Here is a 13,114-nt window from a genome sequence, read left to right on the forward strand (position 1 = left end):
TTATGTAACATCTGGATTATGTATATTGATATTATAGTTATGATTAGCAGATTCATTTACTATTAAATCACTATTAGCAGTGAATGTCACTATTGGTAATACATAGTTAAGTATAATTTTGTATTATATGAAATTGTTATTACAATACTGTAATTTGACCAAAGATATACAGAAAAGTATGTGCTCTCTTTTTATAGGCGATAGTAGCTAGAGAATCACAGGGAGGAGTATTGACCTTATTCCTTAGGATTTAGAAGACTTATAATAGTTTTTAATTTTAAGTCTGTACTTCCCAAATTATAGCCCCCAAGTCCTAAGATGTTCCTAACCAATCTAGTAATGAGAGTTTTTGAACTATTTTCTGTATGTAAAATAAGTCTAATGAATTTTTGACTCTAATGGTCAAAAGACTATAATAAGACTGTGTAGGGTCAATACAATGTTTCTTGTTTTTGGCTGCAGTTTTATCAACTTAGATTAGGTGGGTTATCTCATGATGACAAGAAGCATTTATTGATAGCATGTCTTTGAATGGTAAACATAAAAATGTATTTTTAACATCAATAAAAGATGTCCACTATATAAAATCTTTTAAAACATTCTTAGGAAGAGCCAGCCCTGATGACCTAGTGGTTAAAGTTCTGTGTGCTCTGCTTTGGCAGCCCAGGTTCAGTTCCCGGGTGTGGAACCACACCAGTTATCTGTCAGTGGCCATGCTGTGGCAGTGTCCCACAGAGAAGAACTAGAATGACTTACAACTAGAATATGCAACTATGTACTGGGGCTTTGGGGAGAAAAAAAGAGAGAGAGGAAGATTGGCAATGGATGTTAGCTCAGAGCAAATCTTTCCCAGCAAAAAAAAAAATTCTCAGGGAAATCTATAAAATTCCTTTCAGGTAGCAAAACTTCAAGGCAGTCTTGCTATTTTCTTATTCAAGTTATAATCTCATTATCAGAATTAATGATACTATTATGCACTTCAAAAACAACATAATTTAATTTGCAACAGATTTTGGAGGCAGAAAAAATGTCTGTATATATTGGTTGAGGTAAAGATAACTCACATTGGCTGTATCAATAGTTTTGTCTAATTTGTTGTGAATGCTATTTCTTTAAAGCTGAATACAGTGTGAATATTTAATTTTTTTTCTCAAAGATAACTTTTGGAGGCATACCTTTCTCTGGTAAACCCAGTTCCAGCAGTAGAAAGAATTTCAAAGGCTGCATGGAAAGCATTAACTACAATGGCATCAACATAACTGATCTTGCCAGAAGGAAGAAACTAGAGCCCTCAAATGTGGTAAGATGTTTCACCCCCAAAATATTGGTTCATAGATAAATCAAAGAACTTTTGTTCTCTGTGGACTATTGAACATCAACAACAACATAGCATGTTTCATCATGTTTGTTTAGAGTCAATAGCATAAAACTAACCTTACAGTACCAGAAAGTATGTAGATATGGGATATACTTTGAGAATAGATACTGGTTTTTGTGTTAAATTAGCCTGAAATGGACAATAAATTTTATTTAGAGGGGGCACAGAATTTTAGCCTTGGTGTTTCTGGATTCCCCATGCAGAAGAACAGGCATACTTCAGTATGTGTTTCATCCTCACAGTTCAGCAGCCTGAAAACTGGCAGCATCATATTTCCAAATTTCTCATTATATATGGCTCTACATTTCTTGCTTAGGATTTAATTCAATATTTTATTCAATATTTAAAACAGGAACTTTATTAACACTTTCATATTTCCAAAGAGAATTCATTCAAATATGTAAATAATTATACCTCTTATCAAAACTCTAAACATACTAAATATTACGCATTTAAATTAAGATTGATTCCCATTGGATAGTGAGAGCTGTGACACAGAGCTCACCGTGGTCTTCTGGTGAGTTGTTTCCAGGTTTAACTGTTTCAAGGAAGAGAGCAAAAATCAAAGAACACTCCAGCACAGTTGCTTCCCCATGACACTGCTTAGGATCATTAAAAAATATCAACTGAAAAACCTAGTGTGTGTCTTCCCTACAGTTGTGCAAGAACAGGAGTATCTTCAACCCAGAAGTGTTAGTGGGGAGAGCCTGGGAGTCCAGAGACACATACGTTTGAGAGCCACTGGAAGCAGATAATATCATGACTCTTTGCACTGTGCTGTCCAAGAGCTCTGATGGTCTTGTTGCCCCACATTTGAGTCTAGAGTTTTCATAAAATGATGGGACAAATGGAAATCCTTTAATGAATAAACAGAGTTCTGGCTATAAGGCAATAATTTAGTGTAAAAATTTTGCTTTAATAACTATTTTTCTGAAAATATTAATGAATTTGAGCCATCCCTGGTAGCCTAGTGATTAAAGTTTGATGTTCTCCGCTTTGGCAGCCCGGGTTTGTTCCCGGTCACGGAACCTCACCACCCGTCCGTCAGTCGCCACGCTGTGATGGTGGCTCACAAAGAAGAACTAGGAGGACTTACAACTGGAATATATACAACTATGTACTCGGGCTTCGGGGAGAAAAAAATAGAGGAGTATTGGCAACAGGAAAAATATTGAACTTTGACGAAATTATCTCATAAAGCATATTGACTATAGAGAAAAATAGTACTAGCTCCATTTGTAGGCAACAGGCACTGTGCTAGGCACATGACTTTTGTGATAATCTGAGAACAATATTACAAGAGAGCTATTACCATAAACATTTTGTAGATGAGAAAACTGAGATTTAAGCTGGAAAAATAACTTTCCCAGGTGACCAAATGTGAGTGGGAAACATAGATTGTGGATTCACAAAGTATGACCCCTAAGGTCATGGTCTCCTTCCTTGACGTGTCATTTCTTATCTAGAGCAGTATTCATATATACACTACTTTAAGCTTTGGATAAAATGGCACCAGGGTCCTTTTGTTTTCTCAGAAATTGTTGCTTAAGATAAAAAGGTACACAATCCAAATCATCAGAATGCCCTTTCCATTATTTATACCTTTAAGAAAAGTTAACACATTATTTCTGCTCAACCCTCCCAGTTGGTCCTCAGGTGTATCGAGTGAGTACCCACAATACAGAGAATTGCACTACAGAGACTCACTCCAAAATCAACTTTAATTGCAAAAGATATTGTAGTTATAAATACTTTAACTTGAATAACAAAAATATTTAGTAAAGCATAGATTATCTATAATGATGTTTGTTAAAATAGAATGAGCAGAATAGAATAAACTTTTAAACAAAAATATACATACATACATTAAAATTTTAGGCAGGATAGAGACAAGTAGAACATTTTGCAAGCAGCTCTACAAAGGCAGATATTTATTAGGAAATTCACTTTCAAATATGTCAGGTGCTGATATTTCAGTGAAATTGACTCAACACTTGTCCTGTACCCCTCTCCATACACACACCTGTTCCCTCATGATACGTTGACTCCAGAGTCAGCACCATCACTCAGAAAGACCTTTAATTTTGCTGGGAGTCAGTCCCCACAACACAGATATGTGGTCAGTTATAAGATCTCAGTCATTATGCATAGGCAGTTCTTTTCATCGGTAAAAATAAGCATTTGAAAATAATGATCTCTGAAGGTACAGTGCAAATTTGATTTGAATATAATTCAGAGAGACAGCCTGCTTTAGATTTAATGGTTAACGTGCTGAAATGGAAGAACCGTGCATCTAGGGATAGATACCTGGTGTTGTAAAAGAAAAAAAGGATCAGATGACAATGTCATCAGAATATATTCCTCACAATATTATGGTGGGATAAAAGAAGCTGGAAGCAAATGTAGATTTTCACATCTTTAAAAAGAAGGTACTTAGTCAGTAGAATATATATAACTCAGTGTATCTGAATGGTAAATCATACTTCTGCGTACCAAGTAAAGGGAGTATGAAAGGGAAGAAGTAGACTTTAATTATGGCAAATTTTGTTTTCACTTTGTTTATTGGTGCCACTGTTTCCACAAGCATTAATGCATTTGATATATGCACACTTCATAGGAATTTAAATGGGATTTTCAGTTGTATAACAAAATAACATGAAATAATCAAAGTTATGCTAATGCTAAATAGTTAATATTAATTCACATATATTAGGTGTGGGGATAAAATCCAAGAATATTTGTCCCATAATACCAGTTTGATAAATAACAACCAAATGACCATAGTTCCCACTGAGACCAATAAGTAATATATTAATAGACGTTTGACACAGGCCATCCAGAAGAGGAGAGTGACATCTCCTCCCTGGCTGATGCATCATCAGTCATGGTGGAGGGGAGCAGCTCTTTGCTGTCTTCAGAAAGTCCAGTGGTCCACACTCAAGCCCACAACACAGGGACACATGCCAGCTCAACCATCACATCAGGCTGTCAGCCTAACAATTCCATGATGGATGGTGCTTGTTACATCCCTCAACTTGACGGCCAATTGCTGCACTCTCTTAGGTACATACTCTAAGCAGATTTATGCCAAGGTTTCTGACTGCTGAATCCATATCGTGCTGCTGAGTGAGAGTTTGGCACAGGCTCAAGCTTTAGAAATTGGTAAAACTGTAGCTTTGTCTCCTGTCTTGCATGGATGCTTATTTTATTCTGCATTTGCATCAAAGCATGCTTTTCTGTTTTCTAGGGAAATTTGAGTTTCTCATGTGTGGAGCCCTACACAGTGCCTGTCTTTTTCAATGCTACCAGTTACCTGGAGGTCCCCGGCCGGCTGAACCAGGACCTGTTTTCGGTCAGTTTCCAGTTCAGGACTTGGAGCCCCAATGGTCTCCTGCTTTTCAGTCGCTTTGCAGATAATTTGGGCAACGTGGAGATTGACCTCACTGAAAGCAAAGTGGGCGTTCACATCAACGTCACGCAGACCAAGATGAGCCAGATAGACATTTCCTCAGGTCAGTGAAATCCATTTGATGTCTGCTCCTGCAACTGCTATTGTGATTTCCACAGACAAGGTTGGATTTGCTTTGCTTTGTTCTGGTGGTGTGACACGCTCGTGGTTATGTTTGGAGTCATGTGTTTGCGATACTTGGTTGGCCTAAGTGCTGGTTGAATAAGGGAAACTTGGAAACATGCCGAGAGGGCAAGCCTGGGCGGGGAGGAAAGTTGCTTGAGACTGTCTTAGAGCACTAAAATCCTGTGTTTCTTACAGACGCCAGTGCCTGTTTAGTAAAGTAATGGATATTCCTCTAAGCGATTTTTTTTTTTTAGCAGAGAATGTTTATTTTGCTAACGTAAGAGTATCTGGTATCTTTTCACTTCATGGACATTCAGATATATTTTACTATTAGTAACAGGAGACTATTAATTTATTTATGACTTTAAGGGTATATTCATCCGCATGAATCAAACTTCAAAGTGATCTTGCTAAATTTATGCAAATTGTCAGAAAAAAAAGAGCAAAACAACAAGGGGTAAGTACAAAGAAGAATGACAAGATGTATAAATCAACTGAGGGAAGACAAGCCGAGCTGAGGAGGGTAATTTTTAACCTTGACATCATAGTGGTATGATAAACTGAGGCTTAGGTAATTTTGCTGTTATTTGAAAAAACGTAGCCACCTTGGAGTATTCTTTGATTAATACGGTACAAAGAAAGCTGAGATTGCAAAGTGAGATGTTATCAACAAAGAAAAATTAGGCGTGATATGGGACCGATGAATGGTAAAACTTTTCACCAAATTTCTTTCGATGGTCCTTGCAAGAATTGTTTTTATTTTGTGAAGAACTACTTAGAAATAAAAGACAGAGAGAAAACTAACATTACTGAGCACGTCGTACGGATGTGCCAAGTATGCGAGAGGAGCTCAAGTACAAGACTGCTGGCTCTGATATCCAAGCATTCTGTGGTCACTCGTGTCACCACGTGCATACACCTGACACAGTTTCTACCACGTTCCATTATTGCTGTCCATCTCATCTCCACTCTGGGCCATCAGCTCCTTGAGGGCAGCTGCCATGCCTGTTCTTCCATCTCTAGAATATAGAACAGCACCTATAATGTAAGAGGTGCTCCAGGAATGTTTGTCGAGTTCCACACTGTGGCCCTTTGAACAAGTGTTCACTAACAGACCATCTCTTGCTAGAGGACATATGGCATTTCATAAAATAGGCTTTGTGCTTCTGTCTGGCATGGCTGTATGGACCGTTACTGAAAAGGACTCAAGGAAGACGTAGGAACCTTTATGTCAGAGGTGTATCTGAATTATTGAACTCAAAGGCTATGGTAAAATGCCTAGATATTTACTTTCTCTGTTTCTGCTTTGTTAGTTTTGCTTTTTGCCTGAATGTTCAGTGTCAAAATGATTCATCATCATATTTTCATCATCACTACTTTCCAGTATAAATTCACCTGGGAGATTTAGAGCAAATGGAAAACATCTGGAGAGACTGGAATAACACATGAAACAAATCAACCTACACATAGTTACCACAGTTGAAAAACTCCCCACTAGGTTCTGTTATGATTAATGATTCTTTCCTAATGACTAAACACATAAAATATAAGTATGAAGGCCTCCCCCCTGGCATTCTCTGAACAAACCCAACTTGCTGGGGGTTTTCCTTGTAACAAGAACCATCATAATGGAAAGAATAGGATCTTAAACATAGGGATCAATAAACATTTGCTAATTTAATTTGGTCTAATTTAAGACTCCAGGATACTCTCATCTAATTTAAACTCTTTATTAAAAAATGAAAGAAAGAACAAAGGAATTCAAATGCAACAACTAATTTACCTTAATATATTTGTTTAAATATGCTAAAAGCGGATGTTAGAAATTTTTGTCAATTTAGCTAAGAATCCGTGCAAATTAAGGGAAACTGATATGAAATCTAAACATTTCTATAGTCTAACTCATAAATTTCAACAAAACTAGCTTAGTGTTTCAAATATTTCACTTTTTTCCCATACACATAGTGGGAACTAAGATCTCATCAGTTGTCACTGCTCAAGTTTGAGAAAGATTAGTAAGTAAATGTATGCACATACATTTTATAAATTTATACCTTGGGGCAGCCCCGGTTGCCTAGTGGTTATCTTCTCTGTGCTCTGCTTTGGTGGCCTGGATTCAGTTCCCAGGTGCCAACCTAAACTGCTCTGTTAGCAGCCATGCTGTGCTGGCAGCCCACATACTAAAAAATAGAGGGAGATTGGCACAGATGTTAGCTCAGGGCAAATCTTCCTCAGGAAAAAAAAAAGTTGTATCTTGTACTCGTTTAAACTCTGTTTATTGAAAAATAAAGGAAAGAAAGAACCAAGGAATTCAATATGCCTCAATTACATTCATTCACAGCCAGCCCTGGTGGTCTGGTGGTTAACATCCAGTGCTCTCATTGCCACAGCCCTGATTTGTTTCCCGGTCAGAGAACCATGCCACCTGGCTGTTGGTTGTCAGACTGTGGTGGCTGTGTGTTGCTGTGATGCTGAAAGCTATGCCACCAGTATTTCAAATACCAGCAGGGTCACTTATGCTGGACAAGTTTTAGCGGAACTTCCAGACTAAGGCTGACTAGGAAGAAGGACCTGGCCATCCACTTCTGAAAAAATTGGCCCTGAAAACCCTATGAATAGCAACAGAGCATTGTCTGAAAGAGCACTGGAAGGTGAGAGGATGGCAGAAAGAGACTGGCAGGGTTCCGCTCTACTGTCCACAAGGTTGCTAGGAGTCAGAATTGACTCTATGGCACTAACAGCAAACATTCATTCATCCTACGAATAATATGGAGTCCATAGAAGACAATTTTTATCTGTATTTTATGTGTTTTACCAAATTCAATTAAATTTATGAGTAACTTAATATAAGTAGCAACACTGAGAAAATAATTAATTTAGAAAGATGAGTTAACCCAGGACACTGTTTGCTTTAACGAAAGGGAAACAGTTCTGTGTTGTGTCTACCCCATTCTTATAAATAGCATTAGCATTGAAGAATGTCAATCCTTTTTTATTTCTTTTTTGAAATAGCTTGGGTGCAAAAATGTAAAAGATACAGAAAATCTAGAGGAGGAAAATACTCACTAATAACAGTTTGGTGTACACACACACACGCACAAAATACTTCCAAATAATGGGTTCTGTGGTCCAAGATGAAGTTAACTCATTTTATTCAAAAGCCTTTTTATTCCATCTTGTACAACATTGTTCTTTGGTGAAGAATTCAAAATAAATCCTGTAAGTTAGAGAATATTCAATGTATTATTCACCCTCTTCTTAGATTTTTTCCTCCAAGTTGTGATTAATTTTCAAGTCTCATTAGTCATTGACAGTGAACTCAACTTGTAAAATTCAGTCAAACTCTGAGTCACCTTGAATTTGCAAAATAGGTTATCTTTCTGTGAAAATATTTTCCGAGGTGCAACATCAACTTTTATAAAACTTTTTCCACTATATTTATTTCTATTTAGAACAGCTGTTACCAACTGGTGAATACATATTTATGCAATACCTTTAACTGCGAATAAGTGGTGAAAGAAACAGAAAAACAGGTGCTAAAATGGTCAAATGGATAACATCTGTTTGCTGTGAGATTTTTAACTTTCATATTCATCACCCTGGGGAAAGTGGAGTGAAACTGTGCTTTTCAAATGACGTGGGGTTTTTAAAATTGTTTTTCCAGCTTTATTGAGGTGTGATTGACAAATTAAGATTGTATTTATTTAGATTGCATAATGTGATTTTTTAATGTACACAATGTGATGATTTAATATGCATATACACTGTGAAACGATTCCCACAATCAGGTTAATTAACACCTCCATCACCTCACATTGTGTGTGGTGAGAACACTTAAGATCTATTCTCTTAGCAAATTTCAAGTATACAATACAGTATTATTAACTGTAATTACCATGCTGGTACATTGGGTTCCCCAGAACTTATCTATCTCATAACTGAAAGTTTGTACCCTGTTACCAACATCTTCCCATTTTCTCTACACCCCCAGCCCTCGGCAACCACTGTTCTACTCTTTGATTCTATGAATTTGACATTTTTAGATTCTCTATATAAGTGAGATCATACAGTATTTGACTTTCTGTATCCGGCTTATTTCATTGAGTATAACGTCCTCCATGTTCCAAGGATTTTGATCAAAACAGTAAGGAAACTTTTTATCACACTCAATACCTTCTGAAACAAAGCTTCACAAAATAAAACTTATCTTGCTATTTTAGATGTGTTCTGATAATTTTGATGTTTTCTTTCTTTGTTCTTTTCCATTAAAAAACTTGCCATGACCCACTGAATGATTTCATGACCTAAAAACAAGTTGCAACTCACAGTTTGGAAAACACTGACCTACAGATGTGTCTTCTCATTGGAAGAGGTGGAATTTTTTAAAGTTCTAGTTGCCTGGGGTATTTACTTCCTCACTCCATATTGAAAAACTAAGCGTATCTTCCAAGAAAATTTTATAATATTATAATGGTATTAAAAAAGTATTTCACGTGCATTACTGATGTATATTAAATAAAAATCTACCTGCCATTTGAAATAAGGTTTTTTTTTAAAAGACTTTATTTTATTTATTTATTTTTTGAGCAAGATTAGCCCTGAGCTAACTGCTGTCAATCCTCCTCTTTTCGCTGAGGAAGACTGGCCCTGAGCTAATAGCCATGCTTCATCTTCCTCCACTTTATATGTGGGACGCCTACCACAGCATGGCGTGCCAAGCAGTGCGATGTCTGCACCTGGGATCCGAACCGGTGAACCCTGGGCCGCCAAAGCAGAACCTGTGAACTTAACCGCTGCGCCACTGGGCCAGCCCCTAAAATAAGGTTTTTATGGCAAAATGCCTCAATTATATGCCACTAAAATACAAACAGATCTTTAGAAAAATACTCTAAAGTTGTGATCTGTCCATGTTAATAAGGTCATAAAATATGATTCAGCATTTTTGTAGTGGAAGGAAAGTGATTTCTAGTAATGACATGTCTCACCTGTTGAAAAAACAAAATCAATTTCTATCCATGTAAAGAAAGCCATTCAGAAAAGTCATTGGGAATGTGCCCTGCTCCTAAATCAACTGGTTAAGCTGAAGTATTGAAATGTCCCTGTTTTGTTTAGGTAGACATTGCATCAATTTGAGAATAACTTTGCAGCATCCACACTGCTTCAGAAACCTGTACTCAGCAAAGATCATCTTTGTATTTCTATCTCCAAAGAAAATCTTTTTGTGGCCATGTTTTATTTTTGGCTTTTAGTACAATTTTGTCTATAAACCTTTGTTTTGTCTGTAAACCTTTGAGTTCCATGTGGGTGTGTTAAGGGAAGGTACCTTAGTCAGTTTACGCTGCTATGGCAAAATATCATAGACTGGGTGGCTGATAAATGACAAAAATTTATGTTCTCATAGCGTAAATTCTGGAGGCTGGAAGCCCAGGATCAGTCTGCCAGCATGGTCAAGTTGTGGTGAAGACCCTCTTCCAGGTTGCAGACTATGGACTTCTTGCTGTGTCCTCACTTGGTGGGAAGAGCTAGGGAACTTAGTGGGGGTTGCTTTTATAAGAGCACCAATGCCTTTCATGAAGGCCCCACCCTCATGGCCTAATCACCTCCCAAATGCCCCATCTCCTAATATCATCACTTTGGGCATTAGGATTTCAACATATAGATTTGGAGGAGACACAAATGTTCAGACCACAGCAGAAGGCGAAGACGTTTTCTTGACTTTCTGTGTAGCTGGGGAACTTGCTGGTAAAGATTGGTAGGTTCCTGGTTGAATCTCAGAGAAAGCCCTTCCCTGGGACCGCTCATGGCACGGTCTGTCCTGAGCAATTCGAGCGAGCATCTCTGCTCTTGATTTTATCAACATTTGAAAGTGTAGTCAGCACATTAACATTTGTTTAAAAGAATGAATTCATTCCAGTTTCCAAAGTTCACTAAGAACTTACATCATGAGGTTTCTTTTTCATCACAGGAGGAAAAAAAGGTCTAGTTTGTAATACTATTTTTTATGTTTTAATTGTTTACTGAGAAGTGATTTTCAGCTCTATGATTTCAAACTACTGATATTATTTTAAGATTTCTTAAAATAAATTTCTATAACTCAAAAACTAAGTACTGTTTACCTAGGCATTGCTTCACACGCTTCAAACGACTTGTTTTGCATTGTCTTACAGCAATGTGTTTGGAGAATGAGTCATACAGACTATATTCTTTAGTTCAAGTTTAAATCATAATTATTAGAAGCCTTAAAAATGTCACTCCCTTGGATCTGTTAAATTTGAATCATTCTGATTCTAAGGAAATAAAATCCATAGAAATATTTATCGCAACATATATAAAACCGTAAAAGCAATTGAGAACAAACTAGTGTATCCTTATGTGGAATACTATTATGTCATGAGAAATCTTGTTTCTCAAATAAAATTTACTACCACTAGAAAATATAATGTAGTCAATAAAAATGTTCACAAAAATTTGTATAAAATTTGAACCCAATGTTATTATTATAAATATATAAAGAACTAGAAAAGAGATCAGAATGAAGTAAAATTTGAATAACACTATTGCTAATTATGTCTAATTATTAGTCCTTTACTAACTTCTTAATACACGTTCTGTAATATCCAGATTTTCTAAAATAAACATCAGTTACTGTTAACAAAAACCAAAAACAGGTGTACTATAAAATAATTGAGGATAAAATGATATTCCTAACAAGTATAATGCTTAACAATATTATGAGTGGAAATTACAGAGTAAGTTATACTGATTTAAAAAGTCTGGTTACCCTACTTAATTAGAAGCATATATATAGTCAATTTTTTTTAAAGTTTGTGTTTAAATAATAAGCTCCAACTTAATCTCCTTAATGGCATTTATGTAACAAAGAGCATTTTATATTTACATGCAGAAATTTTGGGGTTGAGACAATAACGTTTTATTTGAAACTATACATAACTAAGTTTGAACAAATTCCACACCCTCCATGTAATTTGAAACCCTTTTTTTTTTTCAGGATAGATAGATAGATGAATTCATATATAAAGGCATTTTCCATTAAAACTTGCTAGCTATCAGGGAATGACAGATTTTATTTTTCCCTCTTAATAGTAAATCAATGGATATGAATCTCTTTATTCCTAAATAATCTATATACCCTTCTACAAAAAGAGTGACTAAACATTAATTTCAGGGGTTCCTTACATTTTGATGGACTTCTGGATACCTAAGATGTTTAAGGAAAACTCAGAAATCCATCATTTTAAGTTGCTGAAGATAAAACACGGCTCTGGATTCTTAGGGGATGACAGTGCGTAAGGAAAGGTGATTTGAAGAGCATTGTGCTCATTTTAATTAGGAGTCTAGACTGGCACTGACTGGTACAGCATATCTCCTCTTGTTTAGTAAGAGCCAACAGTGAGATGGATAGAGATCTGTAGATAGAGATACATAGACGTAAACGTAGATAGCCTTGGGCATACCTTCAACACAGTTCGCTGATCTATTCTCCCAAATTCGCTAATAGACTGGCTATGAGAGCCACATGGTACCAAGTAAAAAGTGCGTGAGTGAGTTGTATATTGCTCCTGAGTAGCTTCACCTAACTGACTTTTTATTATATTTCAGTTCCCCAAGTGGCTGTACTATCATCATGCAAGCTGAGTGGAAATCTACCTTTAATTATACTTCAGTGCGTGCCAGTGCATTTTCACATCAATAGAAGTATTATATTCCAACATAAAAAAGAGGAGGCTGGAGGGGGAAAGTTTTGTGATATTAGGTATTGACTTATTCTTTAGGAAGCAAAGGGAACATTTTAATTTATAATCACACCGCAGGATACCATACTCATTTTAGTTTCTATAAGGTTTCTGGGCCTTTTAAAATATTCTATTCCTTTTTCAGGGAAGATGAATAAAACATGATTGTGTGTATGTGTGCACAATAATTTTTTAAAATCACAAGGAGAGGATAAAATTTAGTAAACTTAGGTGGATAAGGTGGAGGTTAAAAACTCCCAATGGGGACTAAGTTATGTTTTAAAGGCTTCACTCTACTTCGACAAATTAATCAAAGAAAAAAAAAATCAGACACCACTACTACAAACTAGTTATAAGAAAAAAAATGAATTGAAAGACCAGCAAAGAAGACAGCTCAAGAGCCCTGAA

General features: G+C 36.3%; 1 protein-coding gene across 1 annotated transcript in view; it reads left to right on the forward strand.

Annotated features, from left to right (window-relative positions):
• Nucleotides 1-13,114, forward strand: part of CNTNAP2 (contactin associated protein 2) — a 1,879,249-nt gene that overhangs the window by 855,219 nt on the left and 1,010,916 nt on the right. The window contains exons 7-8 of the mRNA XM_070265133.1: nucleotides 1,157-1,300; nucleotides 4,626-4,890. Coding sequence (XP_070121234.1) covers nucleotides 1,157-1,300; nucleotides 4,626-4,890 — 409 coding nt within the window. The remainder of the gene's footprint in view (nucleotides 1-1,156; nucleotides 1,301-4,625; nucleotides 4,891-13,114) is intronic.

This window comes from Equus caballus, chromosome 4, assembly GCF_041296265.1.
Source record: "Equus caballus isolate H_3958 breed thoroughbred chromosome 4, TB-T2T, whole genome shotgun sequence".
Taxonomy (NCBI): Eukaryota; Metazoa; Chordata; class Mammalia; order Perissodactyla; family Equidae; genus Equus; species Equus caballus.